Below are 23674 nucleotides of genomic sequence, written 5' to 3'. Positions count from 1 at the left end.
AGAAAACAGTCCATCTGTTTTGTTTCTTGCAGAGAACTTTCTGAGAATGAAAAGCCCAAAGAGTACCTGTCCTGTGTCCTGACTTGCTCATGATGAGAGTATGTAGAGCTGCTGACACAAGCACTTTTATTGCCATCTGCTGACTTGAAAGAAGGAACATCTGAGAATGAAGTTAGGTTATTGATACAGCAAGTCTATTAGTAATAATTTATTTTTTCTTGAGATTTTCTTATCTAAATGCCAGACAAGAGTGTGGATGAGCCAGCTGAATTAAAAAAAAAGTGAGTGAAGAATGTTTTATAGTGCTGCATTACCGAGAATCATTTCGTCATTTTAATACTGACCGTTCTTTTTAGTAACTGGACTTGACACTGGCTGGACAACTGCCTGGATGGAGTACTGTAGTTATTGGATTACGGATTGAAAACCTGGCTTTATTTTCAGTACATGTAAAAATGCACAGAGGGTGGAGGTTGGGTCATAAAACCACTTTCAACCCTGTTTAGATAATGGAGCATAACAAGTTACATTTTCCTAACCATGAGATAGCCTTGGCATACAGTCTGTTCCCATGCTGAGAATTAGGCAGCAGCCAGGTATGGAGATGAAACTAGAAAGCACACATGCAAGGGAAGACATTCCTTGCTGCTTCCAGTGCCCCCCTCATAGACTTGGACCCTTGCAGCTGGTATCTGTGCCAGAATGCCTTGGAAAGGAATAAGGGTTGGTTTAAGTGTTGCACTTGCAGGCAATTTTGCAACTGAACCAACAATGAACAGTTTTTCCTAAATGAGCACAATGGTGTTTTGTAGCATTATGGGGGGATATTTACTTGCACTTTAAATATCAAACTATGCTATATTTTGTCACAGTTTTATTATTTTCTACAAAATCTTTATCCCTTACTTCCTGCCCTCCAGAAGACACTTTTTAAAACTATACAGTCATATGGATCATTCATTTGTATATTATATCTACAGACTTTTCATAAAGCTATTTCTTACTGTCTAGGTATTCAACTTGAGGACTGATTATGAAAAACATACCTCACAATTCTGAAGAGTTCACTGCTGAAATATCATTTTATCTGTGATGTTTAGAGCTATGTCCCACTAGCTTCATCTAGTCTTGCTCTGTGCTTTTGTCACTGTCATACAATTCTTTTTATATACCAAGTCCATAGGTTTGGTCAGTGATTTTGGGCATATGAAGGGATTCTACAGATGCCTTAAACTTCCAGTGTTGTTGTAATAGAATCTCTTTGTTGACTCCCTGGCTAACTCCCATGATGTCCATGAATTCCACGTGTTGATCACAGCTGCCAGTTTCTACACTGCTTGGACTTGATTCTAAGTGGTGTGAAGTTCTGCTCAAGAAAAGTAGAGGCTAAAACATAAGTTAGAATATGTAGAGTTGCATATCTTATATAAACAACGTTAATAAAAGAGGTGTATAAATAAGATCCTTTCTATTGCTGTATGTTTAACTCACGTGCTGTAGTCATTCAAGGACTGTTCTCCAACTGTTACATTATTTCTCATAGAGATTTGGCATTGAAAACTTTATGATGTTATGATTTGTAGTTAGAAGGAGAAAATTAAGTTACAGTTTTTCCTAAATTGAATATGCTATTATCTTACACATCTTAGCCTTCCTGACCTGGCCTTGCATGATGCTTCTTGACTTCCTGTCCTGCTGTCATTTTTTTTTTTCCATATTGGTCTAGCACTTAGTCTTATTGGAATCAATAAGGTTACTCACATACAAGTGTTGAATAAATAATTAATTAAGGTATTACACTTCGTGCATCTGTGCAAAGACCACAGTTATACCAGTTAACAGATAACAGTTTTTGTTTTGTTCTGTTTTTTTTTTAAGCAAAAACTGCAGTTTTTTGTTTTTGTTTTTGTTTTTTTTTTTTTGATTGCTGCTCATGTTTTTTCCTCCAAAAAAAACTTACTGATTTGAACTGGAGTATTTCTGAAGTGATGGTACTGCTCGGTGTAAATAACAATTGGGAGAACTGGGTATCCTGCAAATATGTAGTGGAAACCGAATGCTTTCTGATATCTTTCTGATATTTGTCTTTTTTCCCTTCTAACACTTTCAACCTGCTCAGTTTTAAATGTGGTAATCTAGACTGGCAAAACCTACTTGGAGCTCAGTCATCAAACCTGATTACTGTGCTCATGAAATCCTAAATGAAATATTCAAATAGCTTGGTGCTATAGGGAAGCTAGATAGAAAATGACAGATAAAGTGGTACCTATTGACAGGAATAGTCCCAGTGAAGATAGCTTGACTGCTTGACTGAGTTTAGTCTATTCATGCTGATAGATGGAATTGCAGTAAAAATGGAAATGTTTCTTGACAGCAGTTGTGTATTGTGACATATGAGATTGAAAAAGGCAGTTCTAAGTTTTCTACACATCTCCTCAATACAGAGGTTTTCCTACAGCTCCTAGTATGTTACTGTGGTTAAACTGCAGTGAACTTTCTGTAATAGCAATGCAGCTATACAGAAGGCAGATATAAGGTTTCTCCAGACGATACAAAACAAGCAAGTAGGCACCTGATGGCTGTGCCCACCGCAGTGGCTCTACTACTATGATCAAACCTTTTCTTTAAAATTGTGTTCATTAGTGTTCCAGTAAAATAGTGTGTAAATCCAGTCTTGTTCAGCGTTTTCCACAAACATACTGATTCTCTGATGGGTTTGTGAAATCTTCTCTATTGTTTTGGTTCTGTGGAAAGAGAGATAAGGTTAATTATGAAGGAGTTTGCCCACTGGTTTCTCTGTAGCACATAGCTGCAGTGCTGCTAATCTCCTTTCATATATATAATTGCTGAAAAAAGGTTAAGAGAAAAGGCTCAAATATCATTACCGGAAAATGCATTGATGCACTTGAAATTAAAACATGCATTTTGTCATCCTATATGTTGCTGGTTTATTTTGAAGTAATGTTTCATTATTGCTATAGTATGATTAAATATTGAGAGTATTGCTTTTCCAATTGTTCTAGCGCAGTATTTAATGAGTGCAATTAAATGGAAAAATTGCCTTTTTAACTGATGATAGTCTATTAGTGTCTCTGTCTGTTCAGGAAAGAAAAGAAGTGAATTATTAGAATGACAAATGAGTCAAAGTTACCACAGTGATGGAGAGGTGCGATTCCCCTCCACATAATCTTCAATTAGTGATCTTTGTAAGAGGATGTTTTTCAAAAGGGTAATAGAGAAGTAATGAGATCAGAAGGAGGTCAAACCCAGCCTTCTTCGTTTGGCAGTTTGATTAATTTATTTCTCCTTCTTGCAGATTGCTGTAAGGGGCTTTTGTCACCCAGTGTTTTTCATGGGACTCTAGCTGAAGTGACTGCTTCTATTAGCCTTTTGTGTATCAAAGAATGTTCATCCACTTGGAACTGAAGGTTTCTGAAATGGTTCAGATTTGATCATTTAGTACAGTTCTGAAAAGGAATTTTTTTTGGAAGAAACAATCCTTGATGCTTCCATGTGCATCGTTTTGAAGAAGAAGGAGCAAACGGCTGGCCGTATGGCTTGCATGCAATGCAGCTTTTATCTTTTTGAGGTGCATTACATATAAGGCAAAGGAAAGAGTGACCTGAGAAAATGAAGTTGCAGTGGAGGAGCTTCTCCCACAGTGCACTAATAAACTTTGTGCTTGACGTATACAGCGTTTTATACTTCAGGCATTATTTTCTGGCATTTTCTTTCTTACTCCTTCTGTAGTTTTCCTTCAGAGTGATGAGCTCCAAATTTCATAATGTAGTAGTCTTTAAACTGTGTGGCTGTAGCTCCATGCAACTTAAGTCTACCTGTAGCCTCTGCTATGTATGCAGTGTTACATCCATGTTCGATTTATTCTCTAGTAGTAATTCACCTCCTTTTAAACATTCAAAATAATTTTTCTGCAGATCTTAAACGCCAGTAGCATTTGTCAGCGTTTTGCTCAGCTTTACTTCTGTGTGCACCAATCAACTTCTCTCTGCTGGGTTTCGATTTGGATGTGAAGTCAGTATTTTAATGCAAAGTAACGTGACAGTAGAGGTGCAGTAGATTTTAATTTAATATGACATTGTCTTGCATGGATGTGTGACAGCAACAGTTTGATATCCAAAAATGAGCTATGTCTGTGTTATCTCAGTTTATGCCCAAGATACTCTTGCAACTTTTATTATTGGCTTCAGTGAAGTTATGCTGTAAGTTTTCTTACTCTCTCCTACATCTTTGTAACAGTCATTGAACAGATACTCAGAATAATCTCTTTAACATTTTTTGACAATTAAAAAAATATACTATGGATTAAAAGGACACAAGATGATTTTATGCTACTGCTGATGTATTACCTTTTTTTGCTTCAGTTCTATATAGGCTTCTGAGTGATAAGTTTACTAGACCAGCTCTATTCAGATCAGCAGAATAAAATAATATTTGGGTAGTGTTATTGTAGTGTGTGTCCTGAAATATTCACCTGCATTCATCACTGCCCTTTGAGTTATGCCAGCAATGAATATGGCCTGTTTCCTATGCCTCAGTAGGTGCACTGCAGTAAGCATATGGCAGTCTTTGATCTAGGAGGAAACATGACTGTCTTTTGTATGATGAGTGTAATAACATAACATAGCATTTGTGTCTTGACTTAGTAAAATTTACATATCTGTGAACTGTAAAATTCAGCGAGTTAGACAACGCAAGTTTGGCTTCAGTTAACACTTCTGCTTTGTCCACATATCTGGAATTCAGCTCTCAGGAATGGCTCATCTGCCCAGGACACTTCATCTGGCCCTCTCATGTTTTTAGTGGATTATTTTCAACTTCTTTTGCTTCTGATTATTTTCCAGCGTGCCTCAAGCTGTGTGTGTTAAGAAGAAATGTGACTCTTCTCCAAACATAAGCCCAGACCCAGTTACAACATTGTTTATGATGCACAGAATGAAATGTGGAGTCTATCTGTATTGTATATATACAGTGCAGATATTGCAGATAAAAAGGCTAAGTACCAAAGGATCTCATGATTGCAATGTTTATAATTGCAGTACACAGGGATAAGAAGATTTTGTGAATTTCTCCTGTTCTTTTGGATGCTGTCCTTTCGGGGGAGAATTTCTACGTATGCATTTATATGTGAACACGTCTCATCAAACTTCTCTCAGAGAACATAAAAAGTAAAATTAGTTTTTTTGTACGATGGAGTGGTGTGCATGTTTTTATTTTCAATATATGGTAAAGTAAGCTTTCAATTTTAGTTTTTAACAGTATCCTATAATATAAATAATCTAGTCTTTTCTTCTGCAGACTGTTTAATTCAGACAGGTTGAAGTTGCCTCCAAAGATTGGCGTCAAATTGAGGAAACCATTCATGTAGTAAATAAGATAATTTGTTTCCTCCCAAAAAGATTAAAATATAGATTTTTTTTTTTCTTTTTTTTTACTCTGTATGATTTAACACATAGAGTACCTGCATCTCTGTGATTCTAAATGTGTTTAGGAATTAACTGCTTCTACATTGAACTGCTTCTTAAATTTCTGCATTGCATCTTCTTACCTGAATTTTCTGAATTTTAATTAATAAGTTGAATAAAAATATTTTCAAGGTATTAATGAACATTTGTGTAATTTCAAAATGTGTTGGGAAACTGATGCTCATCATTAAAGCTGAGCTATTAAAAACAGCTGAAGTGCTTCAATTTGAGAATTATTATATATAAAAAAATCAAGAAAAATGTTTTAAATTCTGTTTTCTGTGCCATCTTGAATTCAAGACTACGCATTTCTGTGCTTCTCATTTTTGTGTCTTTATAAAACCTTGCTGTTATCCTAATCTTCAGTGGGTCAGAAATATGAACACACAGGTAAAATGCGTGTAAATGAAAAAGGCAAATTCTTAATACATAAGTAGTTCTTCTCCAGCTTGCAGTAAGAGCTGCTTATCCTTAGTCTTGGATAATAGCACCCAGCTTTGCACCCTTAATTTACTTATGCAATTTTCTGTTCTGTGTTTGTTCTGATTTGTAATATTGATAGAAGGATTTGGTAGTTTCTGTGGGTTTTGTTTACTTAGAAAAAAAAAAAATAAAAGTAGCAGTTAGCTGCTGCACGTTTGACTCTTATTGCAATGCGTTCTGCATGGGAGAACCCAGCTCGTGTGACAGTGGGTATTGGTGGAGACTTCCTTGAGAAATAGTGTTTTGTAGCTGAGAATTTACTGTACCAGACGGTGTTGTTGTGCTCTTTGTTGTAGTTTCTGTGGAGATAAATAAGAGGCATTACTTTTGGAGGGCATACATAGTTGTTCAGACCATCTGCCCATGATTGCCCATACATAGGAATTTCTGAGTGCTTTTCAGCCTTCAGTATCGGCACTTCTAAAATAGGTTTGTGAGCAGAAAATTGCACTGCAGAAGTATGAAAGTAATTGTTTTAAATAAAGCCATACATCAGGAGAAGGTTTTCCTGAGACTCACAGAAGATGGAGTGACAATTGGATTACAGTCTCGGCTGTTATTTTTTGCCACGTATTGACTTTGATTCGCACTCCTCTGGCAAATCCTCTTAAGTTCTGCAAAATCAGTATTTCTGAGCACGGTGCCTCAAATCACGTCTCAGCTCTTACACAGTTAATTTTCCCAAATTTTCCCAAAGTCTTATGAAACACTAAACACTTTCATACTTTGCTTTATATTACACCGATAGTTTTCAGTGACAAAGCCACTTAGACTCGGTGAGTGTTACCATATGTTTTTGAAAGGTAAAACAGAACATTATCATCTTTTTAATAGGAACACTCCATGATTCATAGGTGGTGTGTATTTCATGCACTTTGCAGCTGCCTTTGAGCAAGAAGGTAAGTGGAAAGTAAATCCATGTGTACTTTAGACAGTAAAAAGGCATTACTTTGTTTCATCATATATAAACATGTAGATTTGATTCGCTCTTTACTCATGCTGTAAAAAGAAAGTTTTAAAGTGTTTAGGCATACCTGGAAATGTAAATGCACTAGCCTAATGTAATGCTGGAGAAAAATTAAGACAAATGATACTGCATCCGTGCCACAAACTGCAGCTTGTACAAAATTCACTTTAGTTATTATACTGTGAATACGTGTGCTAAACCTCCTCTGTGTATGCACAATTTATGTTGAATGCAACATGAATCATTTTAATAGACCAAGCAAAAAGTCCCCAAAGTCAATTTTCAAATTATGAACCTTGGAACAGAATATAACAACAATGAACAACAAATAGTTCAGATTTTGTTCTGAACTACAAATGAACCATTAAAGGCACAGGGTACTCATTCAGAAAAACGTGTCCTCCTTATCACCGCAGCAGCTGAAAAACATAACAGGAATATTTCCTAAAGGTCAGCTCTGAATTTTCTTTCTTTCTGTACCTTATTAAGAGGGGCGTTTGTTAAAGCCATTGCTGTGAGGATTTTAACATTGTTTTGAGACTTGGATGGCTCTGTTAGGTTTCTCCTCTGATGTGCCATGTAACCTTGAGACGTTGTTCTGTACAACAGCTTTTGTCCTCATCCTTAGGTGGGATGTTTTCTTAGTTTATTTTGGGGAAGTACTGTCTGTACAGTGCAGGACACAGTGAAGACCTGATTGTAGCTAAGGGCCTTAACACTTCAAAATTCGGGATTCCATTCACAATTACTGCTTAAGGATTGCTTGGCTGCAGCTGGTCATTTCAAAAAGTAGATCTTCAACAACTTCCTCTTAAACTCTGGGAGAACTTGGAATACCTAAGCACAATTTTTTTTTGCAGAGAAATTTCCCTGGTAACTTTCATACTTGATTTTGTCTATCTTTGTAATTGCCTAAGTCTGGGTATTGCTCTATACATAAACCTCTGGGTGCTATGTATTGGCTGTGCTCTGTTCAGCTGAGCATTACTTGGTGATAACTCTGGGATATTGTTTACTGGGTAGAGAATCTTGTGAAATGTTGCCAGGAGATAATATATTTGTTTTCAATCCTAATGGTTCACAGAGGTCCCCTCTACTCTCTTTTTGAAACTTAGAAGAATTTGATGTAGTGTCTTCTGTTTTACAGGATTGAGAGTTCTGAGCAGAAGGTAACTATATTTGAGGGAACCCTCTACCTATTCCTATACTGAAAGCATCTGTTTCACCATTCTTAAGGAGAGATTGAAGGTTGCACTACTTAAGATCAGGGATTCCAGGCTTGGATTATTTTATGCAAGAAGCATAAAAATCTACAGCTGTAGAAGATTACAGAGGGCCCTCACTTGCCCAAATGATAGTGTACAAGTACCTTCAAGGCTGTACTTTTTATAAGGGCCATGGGTGCAAGCTAAATGCTCTTACTGAGAGAATCTTAAATTGGCAGCCTGTAGCACTTCCATGAATTTTGCGTGGGCAAGATAGTGGAAAGACTGTGGCGTCTGAGAAGGGCAACTGACATTCCTATTTTTCTGGCCTGCCTGTTCTGTGAAGTGTAAGGATGTTTGTCCAGTTTTAGTTCTATATGATTACACTTTTCAAACACAGTGAGGTACACCGTCCAAAGGACAGGCAGAGAAATTATGTAATTAGTGTGTTTCACTGGGCTGAACAGAAGACTCAGCCAGGTGCAGAGGAGATTGGATGGTATTTATGAATGAATGTCATTATTTTGACAGGATGATGAATTAACATTTCTAGTTTTGGAGCCAGAGTTTGAGAAGTTTCATGTGGTCTGGTCAGTGCGTGGGGCTGCAGCTTGTAGCTGCTTTGAAACAACATGGTGTAGCTTGGGAGCAACCTGCGATGTGAGGCAGAAAAGTGGTCTGCTAAAAATTAGTCCTTTACTTTCACTGTCATCCTTCTGCTTGTGACATAATGATATTTCTGGTTGGATTTTAAATCTGAGAATTATCTGCTATTTAAAGCAAGCAATTCAACTTCCTTAATAGGAAAGAATGAAGTTTTCAGTGTACTTTGGTTGATGTTAATTCCAATGGGTGCTGAGTACACTAATAAGCTGTTCAAAAGTTTATGGGGGTCTGACATGCCCGTCTGTTTATCTTTATAAATGCAAATAGTTACTTGCTTATGACTGCTAATGTGCTGGGTTGAGCTAGGGAAGTTAAGAACTGGATCTGTAGTAGTATCATGCCCTCATGCCCTTTTATAGTGCTAGCAGATGATGGGTGGAACTGTAGTTTTAGGTGTACCACCATCCAGGAATTTAGGAACAAAGCAAGAAAGTTAAAACCTTCAGAAAATTCTCATGCAACTTTGTACACAGCTTTGAAAAATAGCTCAGGTTTTTATCTCATCTGCTTGTGGTTGTTTTTTGGTTTTTTTTTTTAGAGGTCCAGTGCCACGGTATATGAGGTGTTTCTAAAGTCAATTGAAACCAAATGCTCGCAAGTGCTGAAGCCATGTAAAGGGTTGGAGTACATATGCTTGTTGCTTCATCTACTTCACTGGCTTTTTTTCATTGCTGGATAATTTCCATTATTAAATAATCCATGGATGTAGTTGATTAGAGGAATTATGTTTTTTAAACAAAATTCAATACTTCTGGAACTTTTTCATTTTCCTTTAACTTGTCTCTGTCCTAAAATTGCCTACTTAATCAAAGTCTTATAAATACAAACCTTCTCTGCCTTGTGTTGCCGTATCCCTTTCAGAAGAGCCTAAGAGAATTAGTGAGTCATGCCTGGAAGTTCTGTGTTATTCCTAGTGAATTTTGCTGTGTTCTTGAACTGGTCAAATTTGCTGTCCAGATTAGAAAAGGCAGAATAAAGTAAAAGGAAAAAAAATTTAGATATTGTGCTGAATGATTCTATGGGAAGGGAGAAAAGGATTATTTTCACTTAACTTTGTCAATCATGTAGTTGAAACTGGCAGTAGTCATGGGCTTTTCAAGCTCCTGTGTATGATAATGTCACTCAGAAGTTCACAGCCATTGTGTATCTCTGGGAGTTCCAAAAACTTTGGCTATGAAACTTTTACCTGAAAATAGTACAAGGACAACAGAATTCTGTGAACTAGTTGGTATAGGAAATGTGAGTTTTGTATGAGTACCTGCATAGTTCTGACTGCTGCTGTGACCCAAAGCAAGTGGTGAAACAGTTGCTGCTGGAGATTCAACTTCCTGCTCACATTTATTTTAAGTATTTTAGTCTGGACTATTTATGAAATTGGTTTGATAGATTGTCCGCATTTGATGCAACAATTTGTCAGGAATCTTTGCTGTGTTTATTCTTTTCTCATTTATTATCCCCTGGGACACTTTCAAATGACTGAAGAGCAGTCACAGTAAGTGAGAAATCCATTCCTCAAAAGCTGCTTGTTTTTCTCCTTCCTCTTTGTCTTTTTCTGTGTGTAATATTTTGCTAAAATTTAATCTGAAAGCTGGAATCGTTTTCTCTCTAAGCAAAAATGAGACTTTAAAAAATATAAATAAATCCATTATATCATTTCCTTGCAAGTCAGAACATGAATTTTATGCAGTTAAACAAGTTTCCCATCTACTAATCCAGTAAGCTCTAAACTGAACTAACCATGTATTTTGAGTCAGAAAATATCTTGGGCGACTTTAGGATTTTCCTGTTTGACACCTTAACTGGAATTCATGTTACTAATTGTGTGTCTGTTGCCCACAAAGGTCAAAGTAAGCAAGATAATTACAGTATTGAATTGTGCACTCTACTGAAATATGAGACTCAACCTCAGCATCAAAAAACATAAAATTCAGACTGGTAAAGAAGCACTGTGGACAAGCAGTCTTTAGACTGTAGCTGAAACCAAACCAGCAGCAAGACCAGAGGAAGATCCCTGTGATTTTGTGTAGACCATGGTCATTCTGCTGTCAGCTGCATGAGATCCACATTGACTGCTGAAGAGATAAGGAAATATTACTACAAAAAGCAATAGAAAAAAAATTGTAAATTCTCCCTTTTTATTGTAGTCTATGGCATTTAAAACCTTTGGAAATTATGTGTATGTATGGAAATACATTATTTACATTTCATCAGAGTGATGGTTATTCCAATATAATAGCAAAAAACTCCTTTATTTCTCAGTATCATGTATTTTCTTCATTTTGTGGTATATTATATGGATTTTTGGTGTAACTACACTTTTAGATCTCATTGAATATAATTTGTATTGTCTTATAGAAAATTTGTTTCATAATTCATTAATTATTTACTATTACTTGACCTTACGGTATGTTAAAAAAAATTCCATTCCATAACTAATTTCAATTCTACAGTTAAATCAATCACTTTCCACATCTTTTATATTATTTAAAACGTGAATGATGAAATTTTCTTCATTTCTCTGGAGTTACTGAGAACTTTGAAACATGAGCGTGTAGGGAATATGCAGGGTGACCCCTGCAGACCTGGGCAAACTGCTAATTGTACTGCAAATTGCACAGAAATGTTTGTAAAGAAAAGACCTGCTCCTTTTGGTAAGCGGAACTGCTGGCTGATGACAGTCAAAAAGACAATCTGGGGCTGTTTAAAAAACAAACAAATATTTTCTAATAATCTACTTTATGGGATTTTTTTCTTGTGTATGTAAGTAATAGATTATAAATTACTACATAGCCTTTAATTGATACTTCCTCTCCACTTCATCTCCATCTCTACTACCTGATGCCAAACTGGGTTATGCCAACAATACTAAAGAGCAGGTTAGACTTGTCCAGGCTTTAAAGCTGGTGAAAAGTCTGACAATTGGATAACTGGATAGTTCACTGCTGATATCTGTGTATCCTGTACTGTGTGGCTAAGGTGATGTGTCATATTTATATTTACAGTTCAAAACCAATGTAATGTTTTGCTGCAATAGGACTTGATAATAGTTCTATTGTGTGTAATAGGAAGTAGTCCACAGTAAACAGGAAAATGATGAGAGTCATGTTAATGATAATGAGCTACATTTGTGTAGTATTTCAAGAGTAATTTTTAAAAGTATGTGAGTTAGTAAAAGGAATGAAGAAATCAGGAATGCACTTCATATTTGGAGGATTTTTTTTTTTTCCCCATGAAAAGCCACAGTGGAAGTATTATCATAAATCAGGGTCTTGAAATGATATTTTAAACAATAGAAATGTTTGTTTGAAACAAATGATATCAGTACCTCAGCCTGCACCAGCACAGAAAATCCTTGCAAAAAAAAAAAAAATAATAAGAGTAAAAATCCTCATTCTTATTGTTAATTCCTTTTTCTTGGTTTTGCCTACATCTGTGTCTCTCTGTTTTATTTGGACAGATTATCAACATGGTATTGTTTGGTTTTTTTTCCCTTCATGTTTTGGTAGTTAAATTTCACAGTACTATGTGTGTTCGACTTAGCATATTGCCTACTACGCAGACTCTTGGAAACATAACATTTAATTGTATTAACCAAAAACCATTCCAGCCATTCGTGTATATGAAGATGAGATGTAACTGGCAGTATTGAATTTTCCTTAAATGACAATATCTTTTTTAATGTAGACTTTTCCTGATGCACAGACATAGTTAGGACAAATTATGAGTGTATTATATTATCATATCAGGAAGTGCAGTTAACTTCCTTGAAATATACAGTACGGTGTATGGATGGTGTTTGGGAAAATAATAAAATGAAAAGTGTAATGTTATTTTCCTAAGCCACATTTGCTAAATGCAGACTTCTGCAAGGTCAGCAGTTATCCTGGAGTTGAGCAGAAAAAACTTCAGTGGCTTTAACTTTACCAGTGCCCTTGATGAGGTGCAGAGTTGTCAGTACTCTCGTAAAATTCTTCAGTGATGGCTTCTTCTGTTCTCTTTATTTCCTTAAGTGAACATCTGTCTAATTGTTCACCTCCATTGCTTTACTGCTTTCCTCATGCTTTCTCTGTTTCCAGACAATAAACTTTATTTTCTTCATAAGAATTCAGTCTACGCAAGGGTATTAGGCAGCTTGTTTGCACCTTTTAATTTCTGGAAGTTTTCCAGAAGGGCTTTTTGCTGTAGTTCCAATGGGTTCATCAGTGAATCATGTAACATAATGCAGCATTGTGTTTGGGTTTTTATCCGTTACCTTCTGTTTATAAACATCTGCTTGGAAATTTTCTTTTTGATTTTTTTTTTTTTATATGTTTTACATTTTTGCATGTGGCATATGGGTAAGATATACAGTAGCTGCTATTTTTTCAGGTGTTCAGGTAGGTACAGCCAGTATTTACCTTGAAATTTGGGAAAAGCCTAAGTTATTAGCTGAAAAAGCTAGTGAATTAGAATATATTCAAATTATTTAATGATATCTGACAATATCTATGAAATTGGGATTAATTCAGCAACTGAGTGACTAAGGGCAACTAAATTGTAGAAAGGGTCTAAAAGTCTTTATGTCCAGCAGGAGAGCACTACTCACAGGCTTATCATGCTGCTTATCTTCACTTCTTTGTGTTTCAGTTTTGCTTCTTTTCTTACAGGGAATGGCAATAAGAAGTATTTTCTTTATACCTTGGTTCTTCCTCCCTCCCTCTGAGCTATGAAACATTCATATCAATTTTGTGTGCTTATTCTTCAGGTAGATATTTTCGGTTAATATTATTGTTTTACTTTGCTTTTCTTGCTGCTTTACTTGCTGCAGTGGCAGCAATTCCTTCTTTTGGGTATACAAATCATGTAGCAGTGTAATTCTAAGGTACAGTCTTCATCCGTGTAACTATATGATTCACTGGTAATTTGTATGTAGGAAATTATATAAGAAAAGTGTAATGCTAGGTGCACACAGACTGTCCCACCATATTGCTGAATGTGTCCTTTTGTTATCTATAAATCAAAACTTTATTTAAAAAGACATACTTTGTAGAAGAAAATTTCAGCTGCTCACGTTTGCAGCACTTAAAAATGAGGCTCTATTTTGGATTTCATCCACATCGATGCCAAAGCTCTTTTTGACTTTCTTAGTAGAACTATGTGACCTGGGCTCATGACCTCTTCTGTCTGTGCTGGATGCATCTGTAAAATACGTGGCCTGGACTTTGAGCTCTGATTTTTAGGTATCCCTGGGGTTTTAATGAAGGCTTTACATTGTTGATCACAAGCAGAATGACACAATCCCTGAGATGGGCCACATTTTCAATGAATTTTAATTCCAGTCCATTTGTTCACGTTTTCTCTGTCGTATAATCTTTATTTCTTTAGAAAGAAGGTATTTAAAAACCCAGCAACTTCCCTTGTGCGTCATCAGAAATCAAGTGGCATAATGCTGCTTTTCCGTATTCCAGTACTGTTCAAATATACTTGATATTTTCTTGTGCATTCAGAAAGACTTCATATATTTCATCAATGTCTATATTGTGAATATTGAGTTTGTATTGAGAACCTGATCCTGCCAACCCTTATTTGTAGAAGAAATCATTACTAATGCGATTCAGTCCTTTTATTTCACTTTCTAAAATTACGTAGATGGCAATGTGACCTGGGATGGTTTCATTTTGTGTCTGTCTCTTAGCCAGGAGATGTGAACAGTTGTGGAAGCAGAAGGAGGAATTTGTATCTGCATTTATTTATTTGAGGATAGAGTACTGTAAGATGTCTATATTATCTTGTTCAGAGCTAGGAGATTATATGCCATGAACTGCAGATTAAAAAGTTCTTTTTTTTCTTTTCCGTTTCCATGTTTGTCTTTCTACTGATGTTGAAGCACCTTGGAATTGGTATTAAAGTAGTAATGACTTCTAAGAATACCTGTATTTGTACTTTTCCAGTATTAAGTGTGTGTGCTTGTGTGTGTTTGAACCGTACCGAGTCCATAGGCAGGATTTGAGGTACTTCCTAACAGCTGCAGTGCGTTTGTAAGCCTGCAGACGTCACCATCCTGCCAATTAATTGTGCTGCACTGACTGTTCCTAGAGAGCCCCGTGCCTGTGTTTAAAATAAGTTGCTTCAATCTCGCAATTATCGCACTTTGCTCTTAATCTGAAGCAATTTCTTCAGATTTATTTTAAAGTTGTTGCTTCGTTTTCAGCGTTCCACTAAAAGAAATACTAAACTTTCCTTCTAGCTTATATAAGCCACAGCCTTAGTCTTTAATTGTTAGTTATTGTTGCAGTACAGATTTATGAACTATTTACTTTGTGTCATGTAACATACCATTTTTAAGGAACAATTTTCAATCTGAACATAGCTTCCAGGAGGGCAAGCTGCCCAGAACATCAGTGATCTCACAGTTATTACTTTGTGTCATATATAATCTTGTTTTTTCCTGCAACAAATAAATCTTTGGGCCTCCCTGCAAAAAACATTTGTGGTTACAGTATAATAAAAATAAACCGTTTGTCGTGACTACAGCTGACATTTATCAGCCTATTTGTGGGTGCTCTTTCTCTCTCTGTATAATACGGAACATAATTTGTCACTTTGTAAATACATTCCAGCCTAAATCCCTGCCGGCATCTGTTAGTGTTTGAAGGATTAATGCACTGCGCAGTGCATGTCTGCACTTTCCGGCAAGAACGCAGCTTATGATTATGGATCATGAGAGAACAGGGGAAAAGGGTTCATTTCGTATTTACTTAAACATTGTTGCCCTTTTGACCATCACGCTTTTCTTGACTTGCTTGGCATCTGTAGTAAGGACGCTAACGTTTTCTGTGTGTGCAAAACCTAAATGAGAAATCCTGTTGTAAGTTTTATACAACTCTGTACGTGCAGCTGTACATATAAGATAGCACGTCTTTAATGCTGTGGATGATTAACAGCAACAGCAACCTCAATCTGAACACTCTTTTAGAGGAAAACAATCTGTGGCTTCTAAATTATCCCAATGCTGTTTGCCTCATTGCTGTTTTTGACAGTGTGTTCTGCTATCACTTCAAATCTTTCAGAATGAAAAGAATTGAAAGCATTTGAATAGGAGGTTCTCCACAGTCCAGATCCTGTTTCACGTTCCCAGGCTCCCTCTATTATTCTGTAAACAAGAATATATGTTTATTAGAACAGTAAACCATACACATGTAATATATTGCCAAGATTACTTGAGATTCCCCAAGATGAATTTAAATGAGCTTTACAGGAATGGGGTTTGGAGATGGAAAGAAATGATCTATATCCAGGGAAAGAAAAAAATCCAGCTAAAAGTAGGCTTCCAAGGAAATACCAACAGTTTGTGTACATTAAGAGCTAGACAAATCCCTACTGCCAAAACCCATGGTAGATTTTTTTTTAATGCATGTACTTTCTTGTTACTGAAGCAGATGCATGCTGCGTGCAATGGAACCACGCGTATCCAAGAAAAATCAGGGACATTTGGAGCCTGCAAATTGAAGCATTCTGAAATTGTAGTCTAGTAATTTCTGTATGGTTTTTTTTCTTCTGTATAGTTAAGGAATAAATAATTTTTGAAATGGCCTTTGGAGACTGACTTCAGTTACACTTTATAAGCATGATTTAGGGTTGTAGTTTATTTCTGTAAAGATATCTGAATTTCTTTTTGAGATTAACACTTTCTACCTTTATAATTGTCGTTGGTACATATAAAAGGCCAAATTTGCAGAGATGCTGGTATAAGTGTTAGCTAATGTAAAGATTGTGAAATAACAAACATTGCTCATAGTAGAGGTATTTATTACTAAAGACTAATAAATATTAAAACCTGGAAAAAAGTTGCGTGGCTACAAAGAAATAGATGAGTGTATTTTGCATTTCTCTTTATATAGACATGCAGTTCATAAATTTTGGGGAATTAAAATGGCCTATTGCATGACTAAGAAAGCACTTCCACGTCCAACTCAAATTACAAATTATAGCTAGGGAGTTCTGTAATATAGCTGCATTTAGGACATAAAACTTAAATTATAGATAAATCAAGTGTTTGGATGAAGGAAAAATATCACTACTTTGTTTCTGTGTGGGGACCAAATGCTGTGTTGGTGTATGGCATTCACAAAAATTGAACTCCTTCATATCAGGTCTCCCTTACTACTCTTCCATCTCTCTTGTCTTTGGTGTTTAAATTGTTCATTTGATGCCTTTATTTTCAATCTCTAGGAGGACCCTGACTTCCTTATTGCTTTTATAACCAAACTGAGATTAAATCTCCAATTCAGAAGTTTGTTCTAGGCTATCATGTTAGGGAACTGCCATTTCAGCTGAAAGACGTGCATTTGTAGTCCAGTCCTATCACAGCTTGATGGCTTCATGTCTTTCTGAAGGGGCCTCTTACTGTTATAACTTGCAGAAGATGCCAACAAGGCAGACTTTTCTCTGCCAAAACATCCATAAATGTTCAGGAGAAGGGGTGAGGAAAAGGCAAATAATCATAATAATTCATTCTTCATGTTAAAAGAGAGGTCCAAAGATGATCAGTAAGCGGTCTAATATGTATCTTCGGGTCACTCTTCTAGCAAAGAGATTCATTTGTCCCATGCAGATCCATGAGAAGGAATTGTGTAGCATTCAAAGCACACAGCATTATCAATATCAAGCAGGCATTACATAAATACAGTTTTGCATGAAGTACCAAATGTTGAATACACTAGGGACAATAATATTTACAGTCCTAATCCTGAGTGAAAGCTTTTCTCCCTATAATGTTCCTCGATAAATACTGCATGGCACTGGCTATTGGCTGTCATAAGCTGTGTGTCAAATTGCCAGACGTGTTTCTGAAACATCCTCTACTTTGCCCTTAGCATGGAAATGGGGGTTTATTTTGGCATTGCTTGTCACATGGTAAGTTTTGGTTCTTTGTTTACTTCATGTATTTTAAGATAAATATTTTTCTTGAAGACTTTTTATTTCTCACACTGCATAAAAGAATTATTTGCAGAACAAGGCAATCGTCAAGATTATCAAACTCTTTTTTTTTAAACCAGTTTCTTGTATTTTCAGTCCCTCGAAGGCAGATATTTTTAGTTGTTCTATGTATTCAGCTTTGAGTTCAGTGCCTTTAAATGCCTCGGATATGTACATGATACCTTTTGAGAGTAAAATTATGCAGTAAATTATCCAGTGTCCACTCTGTTACGTTTTAAGTAGGCCCTCACCAAATGACTTGTATTTACATGAGATACAGGGGCTACAGCATATTTATTAAGACTCTTCAACTCTGTAAGAAACTGGAGCAGTCAGAAGTAATGGTGTCTGCTGAAAGATTCTTTATCATGTGAATTTACTTTTAGTCATCTATTATTTATTTCAGCTATTTTATATGCCATTATAATAAATATTATGACAGAGAAAGCTTTTATGCTTCAACTTATTGTACTGCTCTTCACTTCCTTGCAATCCTTCAGGAAAATGTAGCTATGCTTTACCTATATTTAACGTAAATCATCACTTACATTTGAATGAAAAATTCACTATGAAAAAGAGCTCCTTCTTCAATACCAAGACACAAATGCACAATCATGTTTACTGCCAAGCTACTCTACCATGCAGTGTTCATTTTTAAACAGTTTTTAAGCTGTAAAGTGAGTACATTGCATATAGTGAAATTGCTTGCTTTCTGGATGTTTTCACTTTCTTGTTAGTTTCTGCCTCAATAAGCATTTTTCTAGTGTGAGTGCAAAATATAGCCAATTGCACATAAGTATTTTTAATATTTTTGCTTCAATGGGGAGCAACTTGCATACAAAACTAAATACAGTGTTTTCTGGTGTTATTTCTATCCAGAGCAATGAAACTTATCTGGAAATATTGATAAAATGCTTTCAGATCTGAGCATAAAACCATCAAATATGAGATAAAATTCTTACTCTGCATTTTTCAAAACGTTCCAGTGTTGTTGGAGGGGGCCTTGTTAGGAGCTACAGAGTGATATGTCTTTGGCTGCTTCTTCAAAGACACGATGCTGGTGTCTACATCTTGTTAGCCTTGAGCCGCTCTTTGGGCTGCACGGAATGCAAGTCCCCCCCAGAGCCCCTTCTCATTCAAAGAGTGCAACCACGTTTCTGCTGTGTGTGTTCTCCTTTTGGCTGATATGCAGAATTGGTGTGGGTCTGGTTTGAGGGTAGCTTTAGGTGCTGTCAGGGTGTTTCTCTTGGGAATCTGCTGCAAGGGCAGCAGCTCGTTTGGCACAGGCTGTAGATGGGCACTGTGTAGTAATGGTCCGTGAGCTACCTAAATTATTCTACACCCATTCTGTTGTTTAATCGTCCCTTAGATGGTGTAATAGAAATGAAAGAAGTAGAAGGAAGATTGATGTATTTTATCAACTTAATTTAAAAAATTCTAGAGGTTGCTGTCTTAGTGTGTTGAATATTATGATGTCAGTTCTAAGCTTGACTGTCTTTTGTATTTGGGAAAGTGACAAGTCCATTTAAGACTTCACAACATAAAACGAGGCATAATTTGGTACTGAAAATATGTGGAGTAAAATGGTGAGAGACATCAGCATAATAAAATTATGACACATTAGATCAAGATTTGCAGCATACCATTAGCAATCAGTTCTGACTGTGGATTACAATTACGGTTTTCATGCCTTTTAGAAATCTCTTTTCTTTTTTATTATCTTTTTTAATAAAAATTGTATGTTTTCTGTTTTAATAAATGCTGTGATATCTGCTGCCTAGGCATACAGAGAAAGAGGGAAAACATTAAAGATAAAGCTGTAAAAGAAACGAGCAAAAAAAACCAAACACAAAAACCCCAATCAAACAAATAAAAAAAAACCCACAACCAAAATCCTCATTCCTGTCACTGATTGGAATTATTCTGACATTTTTAGCGATTTGGATTTCAAGTACCTTGCTTTATTCATAGCTTTCTTTATTTCTTTTAATATTATTTTTTTCAGTTGTAACATGAAAGCGAGTAGAAAAATCAGGAGTGAAAGTGTGTTGAAAATAAAGGCTTAGTGTTTCTGTCCTTTAGGAGGAACTGTGAGAAGTGCTTGAATCTGAGTTTGCAAGGAAGAATCTGAAGCAGGAAAGTTGAGAAACTTACCTAAGCCCACAGGTCTTTCCCCAGTTGCTGTTTTGGGAAAATACTCAAAACAGCCTGGCCTTCTGCATGCTGTCACAAACTTCAGAGGCACTTTCTGCTGAGAGTGCTGTGGGCTTCACATGCTCAATTTTCTTCTGTGAGGCAGATAGAGCAGCTGAGTGTCTTCTGTGCTTCATGCACACCTATTCAAAGGAACTACAGTCTGTTAGCTTTTTTTTTTTTTTTTTTTTTTTTTTTGTAAAGCAAAAGCAGGGGGAATGCTGAAAAAAGAAATATTTTGCCATTTTTCTGCGACCTATTCAATGGGAAAAGTTAATGAAGCCATCCTTACCCTAAAAAAAAAAAATAAAAAAAAATATATAGTTTCTTAAATTTCTTAACAAGAAGATAGTAACTAGCAGCTTGTGGTATCTACTGAACTGCTTGATTTAAAAAAAAAATAAATTTATTACCCCTCTTATGCCCCTGTATTTATAGCATTCTTGTCCTTTTCTCTTTGCTAGAGGCAGGAGAATTTTTCAACTGAGGGAAGCAGAAATAAAATAAACCCAACTCTGTACACTACTTATCTATTAAGTAAACAGCTTTAGACTGCAAAGTTGAAGAGATTTTTCTGCAGCTCTGTTGTGTAACACAGGGCAGCACTGACTTTCTTTTTCAAACGGGAGTAAACATTTACCCAGTGGGGCCAAATGAATCCCGGTGCCCTAATGACACGTGTCTTGTGAGGGTGCAAAGAATCTTCTTAGGAAAGTTGCATTTAGCACCTTCGTACTCCCATTGATGGATACTTCCTAATGCTGAACTGTCAAAATTTGGCTATATTTTATTAGGTTTGGCAGTAGGACAAAAGGAATTTGAGTGACATTCTGTTTAAAGCCAACCTGCAAGGTAATTGCAGCAGGCAGAATGGGTGCTAGCAAAATAAATAAATAAAAGCAGCAACAACAACAAAAAGCACCAGGTGCAATGAAACACAGGGATCAGGTGAATTGCTTGAACTTTGGATACAATGAGATTGCTCTTCCAGGCTTCGTTTTGTGCTTGAAGGCCTACCACTGCCTTTGTATTCCTCCTGAAGTGCTCGTTGTGTTATTCTGTGGCCAGAGTAGATCTCATTGCATCATGCTCTTATCAAATCTACTGCCTCTCCACTCAAATGCTTTGGTTCTATAGGGCCACTGTTCTCATCCTTTTTTCACTCTTCTATATTATTATTTTTCACTCTTATAGCAGTGCTAACATTCTGTCTAAACTATGACTGTATATATAGGAATAGATAGCATTGACATTGCATGAAGTGTCCCTCTAATTTCTTCTCTGCTGGCTGAGATAAGCAAATTGGACTGAAGACTGGAGAGGAACACAGGGCCCTTGCCAGCTTCCTTTAGGTGCCAAAGCGTTCACTGATCCTAAAAATGAGGGCAAGAACAAATGCACACATGCATCATTCGTTGGGGTTCTATGCAAACTGCATGTCATGGTGCTTCGTAGAGGATGTCTTATAGTAGAACATTTGTGGAAGAACTAAAGACAATGGCTGGGTGTTGTGCATGAACACAAGGTGCTCCTGCAGCCAAGTGGAAGCTCTTTCAAAATTGTGGCTTCTGAGAGCCATAGTCTTGGGCTGGCTTCCTCCTTCACTGGTTGTAGTGGAAATAGACTTTGTGTTGCTTTTGTTCTGAGATTTCAAAAGGAATGAGGACAGGGATCTTGAAATTGAAAATATTAGTTGTTGTTTGGCTGATGCCTAAGGTTAGCACCTTCAGGTTAACCTGTCATTTTGCAGGATTGTACGTCCTCTTCCTGATGTTGCTTTAAGATCGTAAGCTATTTGTTTAGAAAATATTTTACCCTGCTAAACTCTTACTGAGTGAAAAACTATGTAAGTGGATAGATTGTTTTCTACAGTTAATTGTCTCCTGCTATGAGTAACGGATTGTTGTAGGTTAATATACAAGGTTGAATTTAGCTGGTTTTATGGAGCATTTTTGAAATACGTGTATTTCGATTGACTTAGTTAAAATGCACGCATTAAGAATAATGCTTACTGCACCTTTTATTTCATGACTTGCTTAGAAGTTTCACCAGCTAAAGGGAAAGAAAAAACGTACCAGATTAACCTTAAAACTACCTCATGTCAATTGATTGCATTACTTAAAGCTGTGCACTATATGGTCTTTAGCAGAACCACAATAAAATTACTATTTTTGGCACTGAATGTTGTGCTCGTCCATTCCTGTTGATGATTTGTATTCACTTTGGGGTTGTAATGTTGAACAAGAGACTCAGTCTTGTTTCGTGATACATTTGCTATAATATGATACTGTGAACTAAACTTGCTGTTATTTGTCTTTTATTTATTTTATCTTTTCTTGTTCCAGCATAAAGCCAAGGTAGAAGCGATGACCTTAGACCTTGCTTCTCTTCGCAGTGTGCAGAACTTTGCTGAAGCATTCAAATCCAAGAATATGTAAGTACTCAGAAGATTACATTTAATAATTTCTTGTTATTTATCAGCTGAGCAAAATTGGCAGAACACCACAGCTGGAGTGATCAGAAATTACAGTACGTAAATGAGACTCTGTTTTCATCCTAGAAAATAATCACAGATCTCAATATTCAATGTGTGGCCACATCTTAAGCCTAAAGGAGGGCATCGATAATTCTCTAGCTATTGAGAAAGGCCGAAGATTAACTGTATAAAAAACAGATCAGGGAAGTTTTATCAACTTTGCTGTGGTTTGAAAGTTTGTGGATGAATAGTTAGCACACTCATCGTCTTGCTTTCTTGTCTAACCTTCTGTATCCTTATTTTTAAAGCATTTTCAAAAAATGGCCCTTTGAGCCAAACAACTCAGTTTCACAGATCTGAAATAGCCTATGACAAATTTAAAAATAAAAAAATAAAAAAATAAAATAAAGCTGATGGTAATAACAGAGCCTAACAAAAGGGCAGTTTGTTTATTCAGGATGAATTCCGAACAGTTGGCTTGCTTTAGCTTGAACGTAAATCTTTAAATAAATGATCTCAATTTTTATAAGTACCACCTCTTTACAACAAATTCAGCACTTTGTGCTTTTATCCAGATTTTCCAAATGATGTGAGCTATTCTAACTTCTCTTTTTCTCTGCAAATATTTTTATAGTGCATGCACATCTTAATGTATACAATGCATACAATTCTTATTTCTTAATTCTCTTTTGAAGAGAATATGGTTTCTTAGAATGTTTTGAAAATATATATTAAAAAAAATGTATTTGACAAAATGGAATGTTTTTTCACTTTTTAATTACTACTAAAGCTAAATCACAGACCACATTTTTGGACTCACAGGTCCCTTAGATTCAAAGAATCATCAAAACTAAGTTCTAACACAAACTTGTTCACTGCCAAAATACTTTGTAACAGTGTTTTTGTGCTGTATAGCATCTTCATGCCTTTAAATTTTTGTGAAATATAAAGACAAAGCCTTGCAGTATTGAATCTTTAATACTAACTCAGTTTCATAACATATTTTAATTTAGAACAGAAAGATTAGAAAGAAATTTACTTTAATTTCTTTATGCTTTAAATATGCTACATTTATTTTAAAAGAGGATGTGGTACTATGAAAAGTTAAAACCACCCTTCCTTTGAATGCAGTTCTTAACTTGGTTTGTGCATTGCCAATCATATCGTACGGTCATACCATCATTTGGTTTGCATGTTATAAATCCTTGGAAGTGAATGTTCTTAAATGCAATTTTGCTATAGA

General features: G+C 36.0%; 1 protein-coding gene and 1 long non-coding RNA gene across 2 annotated transcripts in view; one reads left to right on the top strand and one right to left on the bottom strand.

The window, feature by feature from the left end:
* Positions 1-23674, top strand: part of WWOX (WW domain containing oxidoreductase) — a 467162-nt gene that overhangs the window by 76610 nt on the left and 366878 nt on the right. The window contains exon 6 of the mRNA XM_052686450.1: positions 22301-22389. Within this exon, the coding sequence (XP_052542410.1) occupies positions 22301-22389 (89 nt within the window). The remainder of the gene's footprint in view (positions 1-22300; positions 22390-23674) is intronic.
* LOC128082373 (uncharacterized) lies at positions 14128-20428 on the bottom strand. The gene is made up of 3 exons (XR_008207641.1): positions 20369-20428; positions 19917-20098; positions 14128-15936 (listed from the first exon to the last, which is right to left on the bottom strand). It is a non-coding gene; the product is annotated as an uncharacterized LOC128082373 (long non-coding RNA).

Source organism: Tympanuchus pallidicinctus, unplaced genomic scaffold (genome assembly GCF_026119805.1).
Source record: "Tympanuchus pallidicinctus isolate F22 unplaced genomic scaffold, pur_lepc_1.0 scaffold22, whole genome shotgun sequence".
Classification (NCBI taxonomy): domain Eukaryota; kingdom Metazoa; phylum Chordata; class Aves; order Galliformes; family Phasianidae; genus Tympanuchus; species Tympanuchus pallidicinctus.
Note: the sequence above shows the minus strand (reverse complement) of the source record. Positions and strands in the feature narration are given on the sequence as shown.